Source organism: Sinocyclocheilus anshuiensis, unplaced genomic scaffold (genome assembly GCF_001515605.1).
Source record: "Sinocyclocheilus anshuiensis isolate Anshui unplaced genomic scaffold, SAMN03320099.WGS_v1.1 scaffold1237, whole genome shotgun sequence".
NCBI lineage: Eukaryota > Metazoa > Chordata > Actinopteri > Cypriniformes > Cyprinidae > Sinocyclocheilus > Sinocyclocheilus anshuiensis.
The window spans coordinates 1,209,573-1,233,320 of NW_015553581.1; the positions used below are offsets into that span (position 1 = coordinate 1,209,573).

Below are 23,748 nucleotides of genomic sequence, written 5' to 3' on the forward strand. Positions count from 1 at the left end.
CCTATATGAGAGTCAGAGGTGACTGGTGAAGAACATAATGTTCAATAAAAATCTCAACAGTCTGTTGAGCCCTAGAGTTAGATTTTAGAAGAAGCCAAGTCAGTCTGACAGTCAGTGTAGAAGAGAATATATATATATAGATCTAAGTAACTTCTCTCTTTCAGTACCCAGCAAAAAAAAAAGAAAGCCTCCTGGTATCCACGCTCTCCAGGCCAGCAGGATAACAGTGTTTAAAAGTAAGGGGAGCAGGGCAGGTTCTGGGTTAATGGCACCCCTGGTACAGGGTACGAGTGCGCGGATGGCGGGGGTTGAAAGGGCAGAGGGAGGAGAGGTGGGATCCAAGACTGCCAGCCCATCTGTTCAGTCAACACACAGGCGGAGAAGCAAGGAAAACAGCTTGAAATTTCTGCTATCACCACTGCCACCATGCCAGGATCTTCATCAAGGAGCAGAGACACTGTGAGACATGAGATGTCATAGAGTGATGGAAAAACAAATGCAGCATGAAAGGGTGAAGGAAGTGAATGAAAAGAGAATGGGAAGTAAGTACAGAACGAAAAAATAAGAGCTGTGATGCAGTGGTTAGTGTCACATATTGAAGCTATATATGGATGTTACTCCTCCTTTGAGTAAATCCAGCTTTGGTGCACCAATCCTGGGCATTAAAATAAAATAAAATAAAATAAAATAAAATAAATAAAAATGACCAATTACGTCATTCCAAACTGGTATGACTTTTGTTAGTTCCCATATTATTAGTCCCCATTGACTTACATTACACGGACAAAAAATTAAAGTTGATTGAGATTTCACTTTTTTAATGTTAGTTAGTGTGTAATGTTGCTGTTTGATCATAAACAATATCTGCAAAGTTACGAAGCTGAAAGTTCAATGCAAACGGAGATATCGTCTTTTAAAATTCTGTCAGTTTAATGCCTACAAAAACGACTGGTAAGGGACTACAACGAGTTATTTCCCAGGTCCGTTACGTCAAGAACCCAGAATTTTACATAAACCCCGCCTCCGGGAACACGCAGCAAAGGGGGCGAGGCCATGCTGCGCTGCTTTAGAGAAGAGGAAGAGAAAACTAGAGATGCACATAAAAATCTATTCATATATGAATCGCGATTCTGTCTTCTAACGATTCTAATGGATTCACAAGTTTCAAAATCAATGTTCTAAAGCAGCGTTCTCATCCTGTTCCTGGCCTCGCCCTGCTCTGCACACACTCTGCATCTCTCTCTCTCTCTCTCTCTCATGCAGATCATCAGCTCAGTGAATACACTTATTTTCACATACTATAGTTATGAGAAGCGTTATACATGGATGCGCGTATGGCTGCCGAACTGTATTAAAGCTTTAATCAGAATAAAACCGTATATTAAAATCTAACAGAAGCAGTAGCATTTACAAATAACAGCGTATCTAAAAGTATGAGACAACAACAAACAAAAATCTTAGGCCTACCATTAAAAGCCGTGCTTGCACAGGTTCTGCGCGATCTTCTTCACTAATATCCTCTGCATCTCAATCGGGCTCAAATTGATAAGCAATATAGATGACGTCATTGTTTACAATACAACCGGAGAACATACAGCTATGTTGAGGGGCGGGACTTTTGCGCGCTAGAGGCGGTTTAGTCAATCACAACACACTGGGCCAGCTAATCAATCAGAGCCCATCGTGTATTTCTGAGGGAGGGGCTTCATAAAAGCAGGAAATGATCAGCGCGTTCAGAGGAGAAGGGACAGAGAGGTGTGGAATAAAGGTAAATTATGTGAAAAAGAATACGTTTTTTAACAAACGAAGCATTAACACATGTTAGACTGCACACCATAAACACAATCAAGCCTAGAAAAAAAAACAGTCAACCACCCCTTTAATATATAAATCAATCAATGAGAACTGGAACATGCTCGGCTATCAACATTCTTCAAACGATCTTCTTTTGTGTTCAGCAGAAGAAATGAAGTCATAAAAATTTGTAATGACATGAGGGTAAGTTTTGAGTGAACTAACCCTTTTATTATGTCTTCAGGTGCTATAATTACTTTTGTCAAAAATAGAAAACAGGTTAAGAACATGTCCATCATAATATTTTCAAGGGTGACTACTGCATTTAAACATTAGAGGTGATTCCTTTCATATTTAAATGTGGTAGCTAATCTCAAAACTTTGTTTCTAAGGGGCCATGCTGAGCCCTGGTCCACATGCGGGTAATACAGGTACGAATCTGAACTACATGTCCTTATTTCTTCCCACAATGATTTCCTCCAATAAAAGGCAAAAGTCTAAAACAAAAACCTAAAAAAAAAGACCTAGATGACAACAAAGAGATGAAAGAGATCAGAAATGAAAGAGATCAGATAATGAGTGCATGAAAGAGAAAGACAGAACGAGGATTAGATGAGGGACAGGTGGACACCACTAACTCTACAGGAAGTTCCACACATGTGCTCGTCAATAGAAAAAGATTAAGAAAAAGGGAGAAAATCTGTTGTTCTCATCCTCACAAACGTAGCTGTGGGGTATCTGTGCATTTGAGTGGCACTTGGGCCCCAGAGGGGATGGTTACAGATGCCAGGGGCCACTTTTGACTGATGTATGTGTGCATCAGCCAGACCACAAAAGGCCTCATTCTGCTCTCTTCATACTCCTCCAATCATCTCCATTAATGACTCTATAATTAAATCACAATCAATTACTCTATATGAGAAGCCTTCATTAGAGCCGGTGCCCTGACAGTGCTGTAACAATCAGTGCAACTCTACAGAAAAAAAAGGAAAAAAGTACGAATTAGGATGTCTGTTAAAGTTTTATTACACTTTTGAAATATCCGCGGCAAAGACAGTATGGCAGATTCTGTAATTTCCAGTAATTTTACACTTCAATAGCACATTCCATGCCTGTTTTTGACAGCGGACACAATAATGTGGGCCACTTGTGTTCACACAGCCAGAAAGAACCCCAGGGCACTGAGCAGAGGAAAAAAAATAACAAGAACAACAAAGAGACTGGAGAGTCTGGGACTTGACCTAGATTACACATACTCACACACAGCGTGCCACCATTCATTAATTCCTGTAATTTTTTTGATTGTTAGAACAGCATGGTGTGTCTTAATCAGTCACCATTCCACTCATCTGAATATTAACACACCAATCAGACAAAAGGGCTTTTTGGCAGCAACAATACACAAACCACATACCGCTTATTCAAAGTGTGTATCTCTGACGCACGTCCATAAAACAACACTTGTTTGCTTTGCAATGTCTGTTTTAATTTAACGTCGGTGTGAAATGAAAATACATCTATTTTCTAAATGCATGTTATTGATCTTATTTTTATTCAAAATGTCACTTGATGAAACTCATATTTTGAGTTTTAAGCTTGTGTTCAGATCTACTTCCATTCAATCAGCAAATAACAGATAGAACCAAGGTCCAAATTTCAACATTTTTCTCAGATTTACATCACAATATGGAAGAAAAGATCTGTTGCGACAACAATTTATAGGATTTTTTTGTCGCTAAATGAGAGATGACAGGAAACAATAGGAAAGAAGGCAGGCAATGGGATGCAGAAACAACACCAGCCAGATTCGAACCCGCATTTCCCATTTAAGCACCACAATTCAATGGTTCTAAAAAAAACACAAGCATACTGAATTTATGTGTAAATCCTTTGTAAACAATTCTTTCCACAAAACAACACTTTCTATAAGAATCACTTTACAAACAATTTAAATAAAAAATTGTTCTGCTTGTCTTTCATAAACAAGGTCCAATGTGTTTGGAGCACCTCAAAGCCATGACTATAACATCTATTTTTAAGAGCATTCTTCTACTCAGCGTTCTTTCCGTTGGTCTGGCACAAAGGTATGGGCTGCTTTATTGTCCAATATCCTTCCAGGGGATGAAACAGAATTATTGATGTTAATTTCCCGTGTTGATCTGAGGCGGGACAAGTAAGTGCACCCTCATCTGGACAGATCAAAGGCAGGGGCTGTCAGTCTTAAACCACATTGACACGGCGCAGAGAACCCTCAAAGCCAGATCTGATCCATGGCTTTCTAAACTCTCCACTACAACAAGAGGAAGTGAGAGAGATCACTCATCCCGAAGATTGATCGCAGGGAACACAGCTCTTGACATGATTAGAAACACATGGAAGTTGAAGGTCTATATGCTGACCACCTTTCTCCTTCTCTTTCTTTCACTCTATCCTCCCACTCATTCATTTTTCTATCTTCCTTTGCAAAAGAAGTGCTTAACCTTTTTTTGCGAGAGCGAGATCTACGGTGAGATTTGCTTTGAGCATCTGGGGTGAGTAATGGTGGAGGAAGCCAATCAATACCTCTTTGCCTGATGATGGCCATTCAGGGTGTAATTGTGCCGGGTGCCTTTCCCTCCAATGGAACATAACTGCCCCTTTCATCTATTCAACTTTTAGTAGACTCAACCATTTTTGGCTTTGTCTAACCTCTAATGGCTCTCAGACCCGTTTTGTCTTTTGACAGGTGCTTGAGCGCTACAGATGACAGACGTATTAAACTAAGGACATGCATATATGACCTTCTAGCTCCAACAAGAGCTTATAGACGACCTGCGGTCTGAGGCTACAGACGGATTGAATTACAGCAGTCGTGGGAGTCAAGGATCGTTGGCCAAAACCCCAAAGGCTGGTTTGTTTTCCCGAGGCGTGAACGTGGCCATGTGGTGACATCCCCGATACATCTGCACCAGCTGTCTTTGGCACGACTGCCTGTCCTTTTTGACGCCAAACCTCCCACTGCAATAGCACCATCCATATCGCACGAATACATTATCGGCTTTCATCACGTCAACGATGCTTCATCGCACCTCGTCAACCAAGAATCCTGCTAATTATGTACAGAGACTCTATGGTGTCTCTCCTGAACATCGTGGAAGACAACTGCACATTAAAATGGATGTCAGAGGCTGGCAATGTTAGCGCACATTAAAAAGGCACTGCTGTTCGGCTCTGTCCATCAGACTCACTTGAACCACAGAGTTGATCGGAGACAATCTGCTCATGGTATGGAAGAAAGACAGAGGGAGGACAGAAGGGAGGTAATGGAAACACTTGCCTGGATCCGTACAGGGGGTGGCAGGAAGCAGGGCTGGATGAACAATGGAACAGACTGCCGAGCAGAACGCCTCCCCCCTGCTCAGATCTCTGGCTTCTGCTCTTGGTCACCACAAGTCCTCAGAACTTCAGAAGAACTTCTCCCAGTGTTCTTCATTTGAGACTGATGATACTTTCTCCAGTGACTAGCCTCACTCTTGTCTGTGTTTTTCAGTGTAAAGACAAAACCAAGGTGGAGAAGTTTGTCATTACTTCTTAGACATTTTCAACAGACCATCAATCCAGGAATTCTGAGCTCAAAATGCTGAGCAGAATCTGTTGTGCAGAACTTCAGGGGTCATTACTTAAAAAAACGATGATCAACATAAACAAAAATGTTCTGAAGATAGATGCATGGATACATGGATTTTTGGTAGTCTATAAACAGGGATGCATAACATATCAGTAACATACTGGATCTTGGTACATTTACATTTAACAGTATCATCAATATTTGATATTTAATAGCAAATGCATGTTTCTCATATTTTTACATTTAGATTACTTTTGCTAGATTACCATATAACGCTCACTTAAAGTTAATCTTTAAAACACTAATAATTTAATAACACTATTAAATGCAATCTTTAGCACATCCACTTTTCATACTATACATTATAATGTTGTGATGCCTAAATTCACTTATAGTATAGTATATTAAAGTAAAATGAATTAGTTTTTAGATGTAATTTAAATGTAATTTTTAAAAACTTTTTAAATGTAATTTATTTAGACAAAACATAATACAATTTTAACATCGGCCATATAACAGTTATCAGACATAACATGAAATTAATTATTGGCTTATCTATACTGGCCATAATTTTAATATCAGTCTATCTCTATCTCTAAATTAATATGAGAACTTCCATTTCCTGTGGATTGCATTTTACTCCCAACATTTGATTGACATAGCAAATCAACTGTAATAAGAAACTATTTCCAGAAACTCCATATTGAGGTTGGCAGCTTCAATATATCTCACTACAGACAAGACAAAAAATTAAATAAAATAAAAAATAGTAGTGAGAAAAACTTTACCATACAGTACACAAATCAACAACTCAGCAATGGTAAAAAAAAAAAATGCTTTAAATCACAAGGTAGTTCCAGAACCTCTTCCATGAACTCAGAATTTGAGCATATGGCAAATGCTATAGCCTGAATCCGGACCATAGGTGGAGGTAAAACCCGTGAGGTCTAATCATACACCCGGCGCCACAGTAATCTGTCATGTTCATTAGCACTCACGGTGTACATTGTTAGTAGTATCCACAGAGCACCATAATGGCTCAAATTACACCGTCATCATCAGCTATAATCACCCCACTTTCCACAGCCATTAAACTGAGCAAAGAAAGTCTGCGAGTCCGCAGAGACTGAAATAACCCAAAAAAGGCAACAATAAGTATTAAAACTGGGTTTGTTACATCTGGGATTTGTGAAATTTCTACAACATTCTCTATATTGTCTTAAAGGCGATCTGCTTCATAAATCACCAAAAAATACATTACATAAATGAAGCACAACAACATGATGAAATTAAATTAGGATAATAGATTCTGATCATTTTGCAAGACCTTGTTGCTCTCAAACGTTTTGATTTAAGAACTCTATTTGGCAGAACCATATGAGGTACCTGACCTCCATAGATCTAATGGCTTGTCCATTATGTCTTCTTGAATAGTTACACTGTGTCATAGCTAAACCTAACAAATTTACAGACCAACTAATCATCGGCCCATATGAAAGTATTGACCCCTGCAGATGCAAAACCATCTGCGGCCATAAAGTTTCTGCATGCCTGTCTTTTGAACATGACAATTTTGTTTTTTTTTAATAGAAAACAGATTAATGCTTGTTCTGAATTAAAATACACATCATTTTCAGTAATAAACCAGTTTAATAACCAAAGAAGAATTTTATTTGGAGTTCAGATACGGATTGGGATTCTACTCTCATTGTCATCTTGGCCATTAGGACACTGTGAGGTCATGTGCTCAGTACAGTATCTCTTTGCTTATACAGTAGAATAATGGAAATTCTTTAGACGTCTGTGGTGCTAGATGCCTCTTTAATTTAGTCAACTAAAGAGGGTTTGACCGGCACCATCCAGGCTTTAAATACAGACTCTCTGAGCTAGCACAGACAACTGACCTCACATACTCATAACATAACAGGAAACGACAGGTGCTTGCATGTTTCTGATTACTTAAGGAGCATTATAGGAATATTCAACCTCAAAGAGCTTTCAACCTCCTGTTGAAAATGAGTTGTTGAGAAGATGGACTTCAGAGAATTTCTCACTTGGAAAGGTGCAAATTAGACTACAGTAACAGATGGCATGGAGAAAGAAAAAAAAACCATTGGCATAGATATTTTCAGAAGAACTTTTCAGCTCATGATGCCTATGGAGTCAATATTGATCCTGTATCAAGCAAAAAACAAAACAAAACAAAAAAGCTACTTTGTGTCAAAATACACTTGACATTTACTGAAAAATTGAACCGGCCAACAGTTTGTATCTTTACAGGAAAGCTTTGTGCAATAGAAAGTTAAGTTCTGAGGATCTACATTCATATGAGACTGATCTAATCAAATAACGCCTGGCCTTCCTCTCTCAGACCAAACTGAGGGAATCGAGCTTGACTGAGCCTCTGTCTGTGGCACATGTCTGAGAGTGTTAATGTCTGCAGTGAAAACTACAAGACTGTGTGTGTGTGTGTGATTACAGTATGTGTACAATTCTGTTGCACACAATGTACAGTACCATTCAAATGTATGGGGTCAGTAAGGAATTTTATAGTTTTTGAAAGCCGCATTTATTTGATACAGTAAAAATACAGTAAAAACAGAAATATTGTGAAATATTAGTAATTTAAAGTACATGTTTTCTATTTGAATATATTTTAAACTACAATTTATTCCTGTGATGGCAGAGCTGAATTTTCAGAATCATTACTCTCCTTAGCAATCATTCTAATATGAAGGTTCAGTGCCCAAGAAACATTTCTTATTATGTTGCTTAATATTTTTGGAAACCATGATGCAATTTTATTTCTCAGATGAATAAAAAGTTCAAAAGAACACCATTTATTTGAAATATTTTGTAACATCATTAATGTTATTAGGGTCACATTTAATCAGTCTAATGTGTCTTTGCTGAATAATATTAATTATTATAAAAAAAATAAATAAAAAAATATTACTGACCCCAAACTTTTTCAGAACTTTACAATAGTGTATTCACCCTGAAATCAACAGATCTGAATGAAATACTGATCAATGGATCAGTTAGGACGGCAATTGTAAATTCATTAATGACGTGATAAATGTACATCAAACTCAGAAGGAGAAGGACAGAAGGAGAATCTCGTCACCAGCCTGTAAACATAAAATAAACAGTATATTCTATTCAACCCTTTGCAAATGCTGCATATGATTATTAAACTATTTCCAGACAGAAAAGAAATGCACTGTTCCTGCAGCTCCTATAGCTGTTCCCATTCATTTCTCCTCAAATCTACCATATTCTCGTACTGATTGTTACCTTTCAGAGGCTTGTCTAAGCAAGCCTGCCACATCTACACTCTTTAATGTAATCAAAGGCAGGAACAGGCCTGTATTGAAAAAAAAAACGAAAAAACCCCCCCGATAAGTCGGAACAAGAGCCTTAGCACAGAGGTGCTACAGATGAAGAAAAAAAAAAGACAATGAAAAAGAAAAGACCCATTCAGCAGTGGGACACATAGACCCAATCACATATTCATGCCATTTTCCATTCATCCAATCATCTTAATCAGGATATTGCATCTTGGGAATCAAAGGGGAGATGATTGAACTTCCATTAAAGAGGCCTTTTAGTGATTCATATGTAGATGGAGGGGAGAACAGCGGCGGCCAGTTAGCTACTGTTACCTACACTCAAACCGCACGCATGAAACTCCATGTGATACTGTTACCATGGTGAACTGAAGACTGAGACGACCATACCCTTTCACAGAAATAAACCTATCTCCAGATCACAGCGCTCGTAAAGGTGAGGTGGGCGCCGATGTGGGCAGCTGTCGCCATTGATGACTGACATGAGCCATTTTATACTCCTAGTAGGGATTCAAATTGGAATTTAGAAGAGGGAGGCTGGTCCTTCATCTAAATTGTAGACACCCTACATCTGATAAAGAAAGGCTGGCAATGTTTCTTACATTTAAAGGTTTTTGGACACTTAAAATGTTATTTCATTGCCTAAAAAAATATCAAAGCAAGCGGCATCTGAAATCAGGCATAACCACAGGTGTAGTTTAATCACATTACCTATGAACATCTATCAATGTTTGTCAAATAAAATGTCACATGTGTACTTTTCATCTTCATTTAAAACCTAACAAATATAATTTTGTGAAATGTTATGCTTGAAAAACTTTTTTTTTCCTTTTTAAATAAAGTCGCCAGTTGTTCTGATATTTTGTTTTATAATTAACTGACATTCATACATTTTTAAGTGTGAGTAAAGTGTCCAAATTGTTTTTGGGGCTTCTGTATAGGCCTCCACGTGTTTCTGCTTCTGCCCTGCTGTGCAGGGTGCAATGATGCCACTTCCTACCCAAAGGCTGTCCAGGTTTTTGCTGATGAGCATCAGACTTGGTTGTTGACTTGATCAAACATACAAACACACAGCAGGAAAGACATTAGGAAATGTGTTAATTGAGAGAGAGACGAGGAACAAGGGAGGCTGTCGCTCCGTCAGCAGGTCTGTGAGGGAGGGATGAGGTAAGTTGCACCATCTGTGACTCTGACACTTGTTTCAGAAGCTTTTAGAGGCCATTAGCACACTCACTAAAGGTCACACGCCAGTGCTCACACACACACACAAACACACGCACATACACATGCATACAAACATTTTCACATATAAATAAACACTGATGTACAAACATGCACATAAACAATAAATCAACCTCAGTCGGGCTAAATGTGAATTTGACAAGAGAAGAGTTAAGGATGCTGCCAGCATGTATCTGTCAACCTCACTGAGCATCATCATGGTGGAACGGTGCCTTTGAAAGACAACAGTAAAACATGAATGTGACTCAACAGTGCTGCAGACTGTGACTAAAATGCTCAAAATGTGACAAAAATAAATAAATACAAATTTGTGACAATTTAAAATAAAGGCAGATAAATTTATTATTATATTTATCAGCCTTTATCTGGTAAGGAATTGTCAGTAGTTACACAATGTTTTTCCTGCTCTATTTTTAACACACATACTGTAAACCAAATACACTGTGCAGCAGAACGTTGTTTTCACTTCACTATTTAGTGCTTAATCTGGTTTTGTACACACACACACGTCTGGTTTGCTATCCTTGTGGGGACTCCATAGGCGTAATGGTTTTTCTACTGTACAGACCGTATATTCTATTGCCCTACACCAACCCTACACCTACCCCTTACAGGAAACTTTGTGCATTTTTAGATTTTCAAAAAACTTAATTCTGTGTGATTTATTAGCTTGTTTACCCGTGGGGACCTCAATTTAGGTCCCACACACACACAGTGATTTATAGAAGTGGCAACTGCATTCTATATCTTACTAAAACTGAATTCACCAAAATTATATGCAGTGTGTATGAAATTGAACCGAACAATTAGTTAATGACATACTTAAGCATGCATCTGAGATGTGTTTGCCAGATCTTGTTAGAAAAAAAAAAAACAGCAAACAAGAAGGCCAAATAAGCCCAAAACAAACCTAAAGAAGTCCAAATGCTTTATATTGGAAAAATACCCAAAAATGTACACTTTATTATCTCCATAAAGTGGCTCACTTTATGAGCCAAGCTCAGAGAACAAGCCCATATACACTTATAATTAGTAGACATGGCAACACTGCAGGAGCATGCTTTGTGAAGCAGCCTTCGGAGCATAAAACACAGCAGCAACATCGATAATGGTTTCGTTAATTTGCCAGACATAACGAGTCTTTGGTTACTAATATTACTTTAGTCAAGAATAGTGGTGACTTTCGGGTTAAACTCTTTGGAATTATGTTTTTGTTCACAGATGAGAAAAGACAAAACTTTGCTATGGTTACCAACGTGCTCTTTATTTCCCAAAGAGTTTTGGGAAAACAACAGGATGATAATTTAGGGGATTTATTCATGCATTTAAATACAGGTGTTACTCTGAAACTTTACAGCATGTACATAGAGTTTCTATTGGGCAATGTGAACATGCGGTAGATGGGCGTCGCTGACCTTAGCCGTGTGCCTCAGTTTTCTCGCCATCTTGCACAAAGAGTGCTGGATTTTCAAGAAACTGTTTCAAATTTCAAGAAGTTTAACTCAAGACCTTTGCATTTATCTGTTTTCAAACACAAGAACAGTCTTAAAAGTTATTTTCACAGATAAATAACTTTTATGAACATTTCCATTTTAATGAATCAGTTAAACAGATTCATAAATCAGTCTCTAAAGTACTTTTCGCAAATTAATAACTCTAATGAACAAGCAGGTTTAAATGAATCAACTGAATAGATTCACAAAATGCTTAAATACTATTTCTTTGCTTTGTTTTAAGTCTTATTTATAGTGTTACCAAAAAGTTTTCATAAAGAAAAGGTCTTTTATCACGGCAGCTGTGGTGGGATTTGCTGGAAGGCAAAATGGCCAAGAGATGTGAGGATAAATGAGAAGACAGAGGCAGAAGAGCAAGAAAGAAAAGAGGACAGCTGGTGACAGAACGGAGGGAGCGGTCCTGCTGCAGTCTCTGTTAATGGCAGTAGCAGGAGTAGTGAACATTTGTTCTCACTCTCTCTCCTCTACATAAACATCTGCTGAGAGTGCAACACTATCATTACACACACAGCAACTTTTTCGGTCTTCCTCTATCATTCCATCCCTCCAGTCCTTCAGCATCTATCACTTCTCATGGTTTTCAGTACACTCAACAGTGTTTATGTACACTCCTAAAAAAAAATAAAATAAAAAAATTCTTAAAGTTGGTTTTAGCTGGACCAGCCAACTATCTCAGTCTGGTTTAAACTGCTGTTTTTTCTTCAACATGGTACAGCGTTGCCTTGAAAACCGTTTATCAAACATGGTTGACCTAAAAGATTCTGTTAATCTCTTGCCTTACAAGGTAAAGCTGCAAGCCGCATTCCTCCCTCGCCTTTAATGGGAGACAGTCATATGCTCAGTCAGTTTTACATGCAAGCCAAGAGGCTTTGAGGAACTGCAATTTTGCTGAATTGCCTCACATTAAGGTTAATTATGTAATATTTCATTTCTGATGAAAAGTAGCAGGGTTGATGAGATAAAAGTGAAGTCTGGAAGTGTTTAAAGCGGTCTAGTTTCACTGAGAGATGTTTGAAGTGTCTGAGAAGAAATGTCTCAAATCTGTCTTCAGGACAGATTAATTGTATTTTATGAGTAAAAATAAAAATAAAATAAAAAAACAGACACTTTCAAAATCTAAATTCGGAATGGATGAGCCGATTTCAAAGACACTGTAAAATGTAGATAAACGCACACTTTCTATGAGATGCAAAGCATAGTAAAGTGACTGTAATGCACAGCCTTGTTGCTTATTGCTGTGTGCGGTTACATTTGCAGCTGTAGGTTTTCACAGGATTACGTGTGTTAGGCAGTGTAATATCTGTTGTTGAGGGTGTGTGTTTGTGTGTATCACAGCAGCAGAATGAGGTGCATTTGGCAGTCCACACGGGCCTCCATCTGTCTGCAAGATGTAAAACATCCTAATGTGTCCCATCCTCCACCTGAGGCTATACATAACTTACCCCTCCCATAGAGCTACTCCATCTCTCTGTCACATACACACACACACAAGCTATTCGGTTCTCCTGTGGTGCTAAATCATCGGCTCGTCACACAAACACACAATACCAGTAATTTACACTATAATTTAAAAACACATGCATTTATACACTCTAACAACACTAAACAATGTGGTGTACAAACATACAACACGGTTAAACACAAAGAGAAATCAACTCACAAATGATTCCAATGAAGTCTGAGGTGCTAAGCTAAACATGTGACACTCCAGTGAGCATAAACTCACATTGTAGACACAAGCACTGGGTAAAACCATAAAAAGGACCAAAAAGGACCTAACAGCAGAATTCCTCAAATAAAAGTTAGTTAACATAAGTCAGCACATTTAAAGCTACTGTTGCTTAGTATCACAGCAACTGTTTGCACGTCCAGCTTCTCTTGTATGAAAAGTATCTGTACATATGACAGACGGCAAAATCCCAAGAAAAGCTTGACAATGAAAGAAATGCAACAATGTATTAGTTTTAAAATGTAACACTAACATGGGAGTAATTCGAACGTAGTTTTTGTAATAAATACAAAGCAAATCATCAATGTGCAATAAAAAAAAGTAATGCAGGCTATGTATGCTAGTATTACTTGTTTTTCTACTTCGACAAGTATTTCTGATGTCAACTAGCAACAGCAGTATTGTTCAGTCGACTAGTCTCTCACATCCCTAGTTAGTTTGAATGTGTAAAAAATGCTAATGGTAAAAGACTGTAAAAAACCTGCTAACTGGTTAATGGCAAGTTCCCTTACTATATATGGTGAAAAACTATAATAGATCTAAATGTACATTTTATGTACTTTTTTAACAAAATTCTGTTAAACATACAGATCTTGCAATTTACAGTGGGAAAAAAAAAATTACAATTCCCTGAATGACACTTTACATTTCATGGTATTTTGTTCTTGTTAGTTTTTTGTTGTCAGTTATGTACATTTGGGTTTTGTGGCACATCTTACGCTGTTTATTTAATGCTTATTGCATTATGTTAGCTTTGCGTGTATTACCATGATGGTGTTTTGTATTTGTGTGCATGACACTATGCACCTTCTATATATTAATATATACCTCAGCTTGTGAAAAAGCTACTTACTGTATGATGAACTGTAATTCATCATGTCTCTTATATCACCAGTATAATTACAGTGGATATCATTATATTATACAGGTATAAAACTGATTTTAGTACTTTAGTCTGATGGATTTCAATGTAGTCATGTAAAACCTAAAATGTTGCTATCATTTTTACCATAAATTTCACATTATTATTACATTTTTGGTTTCACAGTGCAGACTGATTACCATCAGAAGAGGCTAATAGACAGTACACAACCTAATAAGGGTGTGCTAAAACAACAGAATGAGGGAAATAACAGTGTCATTGTATGACTCAGTAACCTGTTAGGAGATTTTGAAAGGAAGGGCTAAATGTAAACATCTGGCCTTTGAATGCTAAGGACTGAGAAACAGTGAGACATAAAAGGTTGATTTTCCTCTTTTGTCATACGTTTATCACTGAGCTGCAGGGCCGTATCCTGGCTTAATGTCCCAGATTTGCAGCACTGCTCCAGACACAGCTACCACCAAATCAACACTGCCACTATCAGCAGAATGGACACTAGCCAGTGACTCCCACTGGGCACTAAATAGTGACCAATAACACTGGATCTGAGCCAGGCAAAGAACAAAATACCATCCGCACTAAATAGTGGCCAATAACACTGGATCTGAGCCAGGCAAAGAACAAAATACCATCCGCACTGGCCAGCTAAAGATTTACCAGGCACATATAACACTGAGATGGAAAACAGAAGAGGTATCAGAGCCAGAAAATAAACATTTCATCTAGTCAGTAACAACGTCTAGGGTTTCTGACCTAAAATAAGAAATTTGTGTTCAGTATCAGAGAATCCGAATGGTGTCTATAGCTTCACTGGCTCAACAAGGTGGCTGACATTCAATTGAACAAATCTTTATTTGATAGTAAGCACAGACTGAAATAGCTCAGCCTCTCCTGTTTTAAAGAAATAGCTCACCCAAAAACGACAATTGCATATTTTATTCATTCCAAACTGTCTTCGGTTATTTTTTAAGCTTGTAAATTAACAGCATGTCTGTAAGAACATAAAGGTGTAAGAATGATGACAATGGCACTTGTTTTCTAGATGAACTATCCCTTTAAAAGCTCTAAATGAACACTGTTTCTTCAGTGAGAGACATTTCAAGCACTTGGAAACACTGATTTACAATCGGTGGGGCTAGAGGTCATGTTTCTCAGGGGGCGTCTCAGCTAGTCTGTACTTCACCTGCTCTTAACCTTTGAGGTCAGACATCACAAATACACATAATGCTAATTGAAAAGAGCAATCAATATTTTTCTATTGATCTACAGAATGCTTCAGATGCTTTAGTCCCTGGTTGCAAGAAAAAAAAAATATGAGGACCAATACGAGAGGAATATAAGAAGGGATAAAAAAAATAAATAAAAGTGCTTGAAAAAAGTTCTACTTAAGGTACAACAACAAAATGAACTATGTAGTCTATAGTTAAACCAACTAAAATAGCACAAAAAAAGGAGGCCACAACACAAATGCCCATTTGGTAGAGATTATTCTCTTGGGAAAGTAATTCATTCATAACTTATCCATTCTGAATCTGTTTGGACTCAGCATAGACTATGGGGATGCTTTGTTTCAATATAAAAGTCTCCAGTCTACTCCAGTGGAGACTGTGATACATTTTTTCCCCCTCAGGATTCTTTGATGAATATAAAATTTTATATTTTAAATGTCTTTAATCTTTACTATTTTGAATAATTTAATGTAACCTTGTTAAATAGAAGTATTTCTTTCTTTCTTTCTGTTTGTTTATCTTATCCCAAACATAAGAAACTGCTTCCAAAAATAAATACATACATACATAAATCTTAATTCCAAACGTTTGCCTGGTAATGTATGAATAGGCCTTCAGGTTAACTCACTAACCCAAAAGGGCCCCAAATAATGCAGGCATTTGGGTGGGTTTATATAGATGCACAACCCCACAATAAAGGTCATGTTGAGCAAAGACTCATCTGTTACCCCAGACAGCACTGTAAAAAAGCTATGCACGAGTGTTCACATTCCCTGGACCTTCAAAAAGTTGTCTTATGGAGAATTGTACTCTTCTATCAACACATTTTCAGTCTATTTAATCCGTGGATATTTGGCCTGCTCAGGGTGACAGGGCAATCTCACGGCAAAAGATTCTGGGTTACGTCCGCTTTGAGCGAAGGTTGTCACATTCCGTGGCAAGCAGCGTCAACGCACGGCTCTCGAACCCATATCTCTAATCCTCACTGCCTGCCAAATATAAATAAATAAAACTACGGTGGTTTTCAGTAACCTTTACATCCCTCACCCCATCAACCACTGACAAGCCAACACATAAACGCTTATCGCCACAGAACAACAGTCAACATTAAAATGATTGCATGAGCGTACTAGCAGACTCTCGGCAGACACACGGAAGAGGAAAAACAGTGGGATCAGGCCGAGTCGGATTAACAGAAGCAAGAGCCGTATCGTAGCCTGCACTTCCTGATGAGTCAAAAAGGTTCACCTTGAGAAAGACACCAGCTGAATCAAGTTCCCCGGCTGTTTTCCTCTCTCCGCTGTTTCTATTTCTCTCTCTCTTCTGGAATATTCCGCGTGTTGCTGTAACAGCATGGTGTGCTTTTCAGTTTTACCGGCAGTCATCCAAATTAAAACAATTATAGAGCTAATTGCCTGTTAGGTGGAGCCTGCCGGGGCGTCCATGCTCTGATTTGTAGAATCACTCATGCGGGTCGTCCTCCACTGTGATGGAGCCGCCTGGTCTTGCTGGTGCCGGAGCCAGTGCCGGCCGGCCGATTGACGGGCAGATGGGCAGGGGTTGGCACAGGTGCCCACCGTGATGCAAATTAGGCCTGGCACTGGCACAGTGTGAAGACAGGGGAGATTGAGCGCTGTGACGCAGAGACGGTGTGCCATATGGAGCTGAGGCTGACTGCTCTGTTTACCAGTGGTCGAAGTCAGTTATACACATGCAAGCGGGCCGAAATGCGTTCAACCGTGAGCGTAAGCCAACAGAGCGTCCCAACAGCAGCACAGGCCAAAATTCCGTCACACGACATGTGACCGACCAGCGACCCATCGCTGCAGTTTAGCATTTGCGTCAAATCAACAGTCATCCATCATGACCTTTACATGTGTGGGAGAAACTGTTCACAGCTGAAATAGCCTTCATATGAAAATGAAAATTTATGAATTTACTCACCCTCACATCGTTCCAAACCTGTCTTTCTTTCTTCAGTGGAATTCACAATAATCACTCTTTGAATGAAATTACAATGAACAGGGACTGGAGCTTTCAAGTTTCATACAAGACCCAAAAACACCATAAAACAGGGGTCACCGAACTCGGTCCTGGAGGGCCGGTGTCCAGCAGTGTTTAGCTTCAAACCTAATAAAACACCTGAACCAGCTAATCAAGGTCTTACTAGGAACACTTGAAACTTCCAGGCAGGTGTGCTGAGGCAAGTTGGAGCTTAACTCTGCAGGACACCAGCCTTCCAGAACCGAGTTTGGTGACCCCTGCCATAAAATAAATTTTGTTATTCATACATGTTGTTGATCTGATTTACAAAATTGAATTATTTGTTCACCAAACTGACTCGCCCGATTCTCGCTGACTCAATAATCCAGTAAATCAGTGAATAAAAACATTTTGAACTATTTATCACAAGAAATTATTGCATGACTTCAGAATATAGTGTACGAGTCAAATGGACCATCTTTCATGGTATTTTTATGGTGCTTTTGTGTCTTTTTGAAGCTTGAAAGCGTCAGTCTCCATTCATTGTATTTGCATGAAAAAAAGAGTGAAGAGAATATATTTCAAAACAACATTTTATGTTCCACAGAAGAAAGAAAGTCATACAGGTTTGGAAAAACATAAGGGTGAGAAAACTATTTTTTTTATTAATTTGAACTGTCCCTTTAAGAGAGACACACAACAACAAAGACAGAAGAGAAGAGGAATGGACGAAAGCAAATACAAACACAAAGAACAGTAGTCTTGCCTCAGCAACCCGAATCCTTTCTTCTTGGTCTTCTTATCCAGCTCATCACCGACCTCCTCTGATTTCTTCTTCTCTTTCTCCTTTCCTTTGCTTTTCAACTTGTCTTTCTTCTTGCCTTTGGCCTTCTTCTTCTTGACTTTCTTGTTCTCCTCATTGTCTCCCGCACCTTGTCTGGAGGAGCCGCTGGCCGGAGTATCTCGTCCAGAGCTCTGGTCCGACCCCTCATCTGTTTCAATACAACAAGCAAACAAAAAATATGATGAATACACTGTGGCCTACAAGTGGTCAGCACAACCAAAATCATATACATTACACATTTCTTGTGTTTCTATAACATAAACTGAAAATAATCTACCATAGCATAAAGAGCATAGCAAAACCTCAACTGGTTTCATAGATTTCTATATTCACACAGTATTTACCTTCAAACCGCCTAGTCCTAGTGTGGACTATATCTCGAGTCATGGAAATATAAAAGATCTCTTCTGAGATATTTTTTTCAGCTAATCTGCCCTGGACCATCAAAAAGTTGCTCACATTATCATAATCAGAAGGAAAAATAAACAAGGGACACGGATAACTGGATAGAGAGATGGGGAGTAAAGATAAGCATAGAAAAAAGTGAAAAAAGAGGCTTGGGTAACTGAGGAACCTGCTGACATAACCATCTGTTACTGGCTATCCACTGTGGGGCACTCTGTGTATCTGTGTGTGTGTGTGTGTGTGTGTGTGGCAATCAATCGCGGCTGCATTATGTATCTGCACTCTGAGGTTTGTCAGACGGTAGCGGCGGTGCTGGGAGCAGATGCACGTTTACCAGGCCGCCTCAGAAAGCGCGTTAAAAGAGAGATGAGGAGACGTGCAAAAAAGCATCAGTCTTTCATAAGCTTCACAGCAGCCATCTTACTAACCCTCCACTTGTAGCTCAGGGGAAGGTCCCGAAAGCCCTGTATACTGTGATTTGTTGATGGCTAGTTGTATCTTACAGGCCAAAATATGACAAGGGAAAAGACAAGGAAATTAGTGTAGGAACAGACAAGAGAGATCTGGGTTTGTAACCAAAAGCTTGCAAGTATTGGTCGACCAATATGTTTTTCAATGGCCGATATTGATGTGTAGAGACCAGGGAGACCAATACATAGACATACAATGGCAAATGGTACAAAGAATTGTGAAAATTACATTGACAATTACATTTTCGCAATATTTCTCAAAGGCTTTTGACAAAGCTATTGGTATAACCAATGATACAAGTTGGAACTACCAAATCTTTTAATGTGTACACTTTTCACTGTGTACTTGAGTCAGTCACTAACCCAAAGTTACTGCAGGTTAGGACTGTGCCTGTTACATTACATGGCATTAACCTCCAATGAGGAACAGTAAAGTCATGAAAAATAAACTCCACTTGCTTTGGTTTGGTGGTGATACAGAATACATTACATTCAATATGACTCTGAACCAGTTCCATCATGAATGACAGAGATAAACAAAATAAAACAAAAATATAAGCATGCAAAAAACTGAGTCGGTTCTTCTGAGGCTTAGTCCAAGGCCAAGAGCAGCATCCGTTTCCCCATGGCCTGATTTCTACACAAACAAATGCCGATCCGCTGTTTAAACTAGCATTGAAGCGGGTGGCTTGTAATGACTGTACAGCTGCCCTATTATTCAGAGACACAGAGGAACCTCAAAGGCCTGCTCCAGCTCCCACTTCTCTAATCTGCATCAGAAAACTCTTTTGTTCGGATCAGCGCAAAGGCTTATTGTAAATATCAATCCGCTGAACACAATGCCGAATGCCAGAGAAAAAAAATGGTGAGAAAGGATAAAGAAAAAAGGGGAGATATTTCTCATCATGCTCACGTCTTAATATGAAAACGCTTTAAAAGAGCAGGGCTTGAGGACTTAGAGAGCAGTACCTATGCTCTGAAAGCCTTACATAATAAAGCTATAATGACACTTCTGTGAGCTCAGTGAAATAATGGAAACAATTTCAAAGGGAAATAAATCCCATCCTTAAATGCCTCTCTGTTTATCATCTTCACTGATGTATAGCCTTTGATATTTATATGGGTTCTTCTTCATGTGAGAAGACGGCATCCTCTTAATTTTCTCTTTAGGGTGGTGGTGTAGTGGTTAAGGCTCAAGGCTTGCAACTGGAAGTTACAGGTTCGATCACTTCATATATCATCTATATAATTTGGGCTAATTTGATCATGCTTTCATTTTTTCAAGACTGTAGTACTCAGCTCTGTTTAACACATTTTACTATGCTTAAATCCACTAAAGCCATCTCTCCAAAATCAGCAAAAATGCCAAAAAAGTCAGCAGTGTACTTACAGTGTACTTAAAGAAAGCACACTTTCATGAATTTCTATATACACTTAAGTGCAGTTTTGGGGAAAAAAAAAGTAAAATTAAATGATTTTAGTTCAATAATTTTATATTTATATATATGTTTATATATATATATATATATATATATTTTAAAAGTACACTAATTTTTATGTGTTCGCTAACATACTGAAGCACATGTAAAGTATTTGATTATAATTTTAACACTGTTATTTGATGTTACATTAAAACTATAAAAATATATTTCAAACCATTTTAATTTAAATGGCATATATGTTTCAATAGAAATTACATTACAGTATATTTTAATTTACCATAAATGCTTGTCAGTACATTCAACAATACTCTTTAAGCACATTTAATAGACAATATAAGTAATAATAAAATAACATATAAAGTTTAAGTCCAACTTAAGTGGGTCAAAAAAAAAAAAACAGCTTATTGAATGTAACAAAAATTACTTTCATTTCAAACTATTATATATTCCTTTGAAGTATATATTTTTCCTTTTGTACTCTTTTTAAAAGTATGCTACTCTTTCACAAGGGTATGCATGAATAGATTGATAAATGTATTTATATAATCTCTCTCTCTCTCTCTCACACACACACACACACACACACACACAGTGGCTGGTTAAAATGTGATGTTTAAACTCTTTTTTCTGAATACAGGCAAATTATCATCCCACAACAGCGATGGTAATGAGAAGTGAGAGGAACGCTGTGTGCCCAATTACTGTCCTCAGTGATTAGTAATAAGCTGCTGCTGTTTTTTGACCAGATCATCACGGTGTGCACACGTAAGTGTGTGTTTGGCATCTCCACATCGAGGTAAACAGCAGATGTAATCACACGTTGATGAGCAAATAAGTAAATAACCTGACAATCTGTGTTAATTAGTTTGTTTTGAAGCTACAAACTCATAACTAGGTCATCCCAAGTTGCAGTATTGGACCACATCTTAGTTAAAATTTCAGAGAAAATCTTACAACGAAGAGTTCCGGTTTTATTTTGATCTCCACGAATAGGGAAGTTAGATACTGCTTTGGGATGTGTGTGTGCATGAGACGGGATCTTAAGTCTTCAGCTGTGCCGTATCTGTTCGCACTGACCATAATCCTCTCCTCTCTCACACTCTCTCCTTCTTTCGCCACATGTCTGTATTCTGTCGTCTCACAGAAGGGCCAATTAGGCTGGTGTGTGGGAAGAGGAAGCACATGACAGGGACAAAACCAAACACTTTACTCTCAATTACTCTCCCTCGACAGTCACTGACTTTACTCATTCACATCCACAATCACTTCAAATACTGATGTAGGCTTATGGGAGTCTATGGGGTTCAAAGTGAAATGTGGAATATAGCAACTACCAATTTCTTAAAGGGAACACAACTTACTTTTATATAATTATTTCATTTTTTGTTCTTTTTTTTAATTTACACTACCATTCAAAAGTCAGTAAGTTTCTTTGTGAAACTTTTATTCAGCAAGGATGCATTATATTGATCAAAAGTGACAGCAAAGATATTTATAATGTTAGAAAATGTATATTTCAAATAAATGTTGGTATCATGGTTTCCACAAAAATAATTAAGTAGCACAACACTTATGATAAAAATAAATTTTCTTGAGCACCAAATCAGCATATTAGAATGATTTCTGAAGAGTCATGTGACACTGAAGACTGGATTAATGGCTGCTTGCTATCACATATATATTAAAATGGAAAACAGTTCATTTAAATTGTAAAAATATGTAATTTTGAGCAAATAAATGCAGACTTGGTGATAACAGGAGATTTCTTTCAAAAAAACAAAACAAAAACAAACTGGTGCTGCTAATGGGGCAGAAATTACACATTGCATCTTTAGATTCTGTGACTGTGTTGCTGCTGCATTGTGAGTGCTCACCATCATCATCCTCTGGCGGGCCATCGTATGATTTGTCGATTGCTGCACGGAAGCTCTCGTTGCAGCCACGCCCTCTCACCATGTGTGGCCGGGGCCTGTGGAAGGGCAGCAGCTCGTTTCTCTTGGCCTCTGTCATGGCAGTCTGAAGACTCTCTAGAGAACTGGACTTCTTCAGGCCTAGCGTGGGTCCCAACTCCACCCCACTACTCACTGAGACAGGACAAAGAGGGAAAGGGGGGGGGAACAAAAAACACATGACGACACTTTAACACAGTGTTTGCCAAAAATCTTCTCCACACATTTTTTTAATTAATTTGAATAAAATTAAATATACATACTCCATTTAAACTTTGTTTTTAGATAATTTCAATCAATGCAATATTTTTGGTTTTTGCAAATTTGATATTAAGAAATTTAGAATTTAACTTTGAAAATCTTTCATTGAAGCAATATACTTAATTATTCTTCAATACTTTATTATGCTTCAAAATAATAAGTTAACTGGCAGCATTTGTGCCATAATGTTATTACCATAAAAACAGACTTAAATAAATTAGATCGATTTTTGGAGGATTTAAATGTGATTCTTACACGTTTTACTTATAAACACTGAACTCGGCTGTACAAATTTGAGCTGTGAAGCAGGTTAAATAATTTTTACAGTTGTTATAGTGTTTTAACTTTTATGGCATTGTAAAACTGGATATAATGTCACACTGAAAATATAAGTGAGTGATTTTTCTACATGTGTTAATACATGTATTTTATGTTTTGCGGATAAACCACTGAAAATTGTCACATTAATCAATATTTTGCCACAAATGCTGTTGACTGAGCTTAACTTCTACTGAACCTGGAATATTTCTTTAACTTTTACTCAAAGAATGTTTGCCATTCAAAATATAACTGTCATCATACTGTTTGCATACTACACTTCTTTCTTGCATTTATTTGTCATTTGTGCAAAACCAAAGACATTAACCTAAACTCAAACTTTAAAACGACCTTTTGCTGCCTAGCAAGCACTGGTATTAGGAAACTTAATTCTAGCATCAGCGCTTTATGAAAGACTCGCTCATTTGTTTCAGTGCTAATCAAAGATGGTGGGTCAATAGAGACCACTGGAGCATTTCCCAAAGGCATTCTGGAAAGAAGATAAAGCTAAACGTTAATAATGTTTGAAGTGCCAAAGGTGGATCTTTATAAAACTGAACATGTATGTGAGTGTATGTATGTGTGTTTGTGAGTGTGTGTAAAATTTTAAACACTCTCTCTCCTCTAATGAAAATGACTTTTTAAACATGCGCCTCCACAGGGAATGATGGATGAGAGCTCAATCCCGGGACTCGTTTCTCCATCAATCAGAAGCACCATCTCTCTCT

At 38.0% G+C, this 23,748-nt stretch overlaps 1 protein-coding gene across 1 annotated transcript in view; it reads right to left on the reverse strand.

The window, feature by feature from the left end:
* Positions 1 to 23,748, reverse strand: part of LOC107668384 (partitioning defective 3 homolog B-like) — a 319,469-nt gene that overhangs the window by 78,327 nt on the left and 217,394 nt on the right. Inside the window, exons 19-20 of the mRNA XM_016460232.1 lie at positions 22,367 to 22,576; positions 18,098 to 18,323 (exon numbers count right to left, since the gene is read on the reverse strand). Coding sequence (XP_016315718.1) covers positions 18,098 to 18,323; positions 22,367 to 22,576 — 436 coding nt within the window. The remainder of the gene's footprint in view (positions 1 to 18,097; positions 18,324 to 22,366; positions 22,577 to 23,748) is intronic.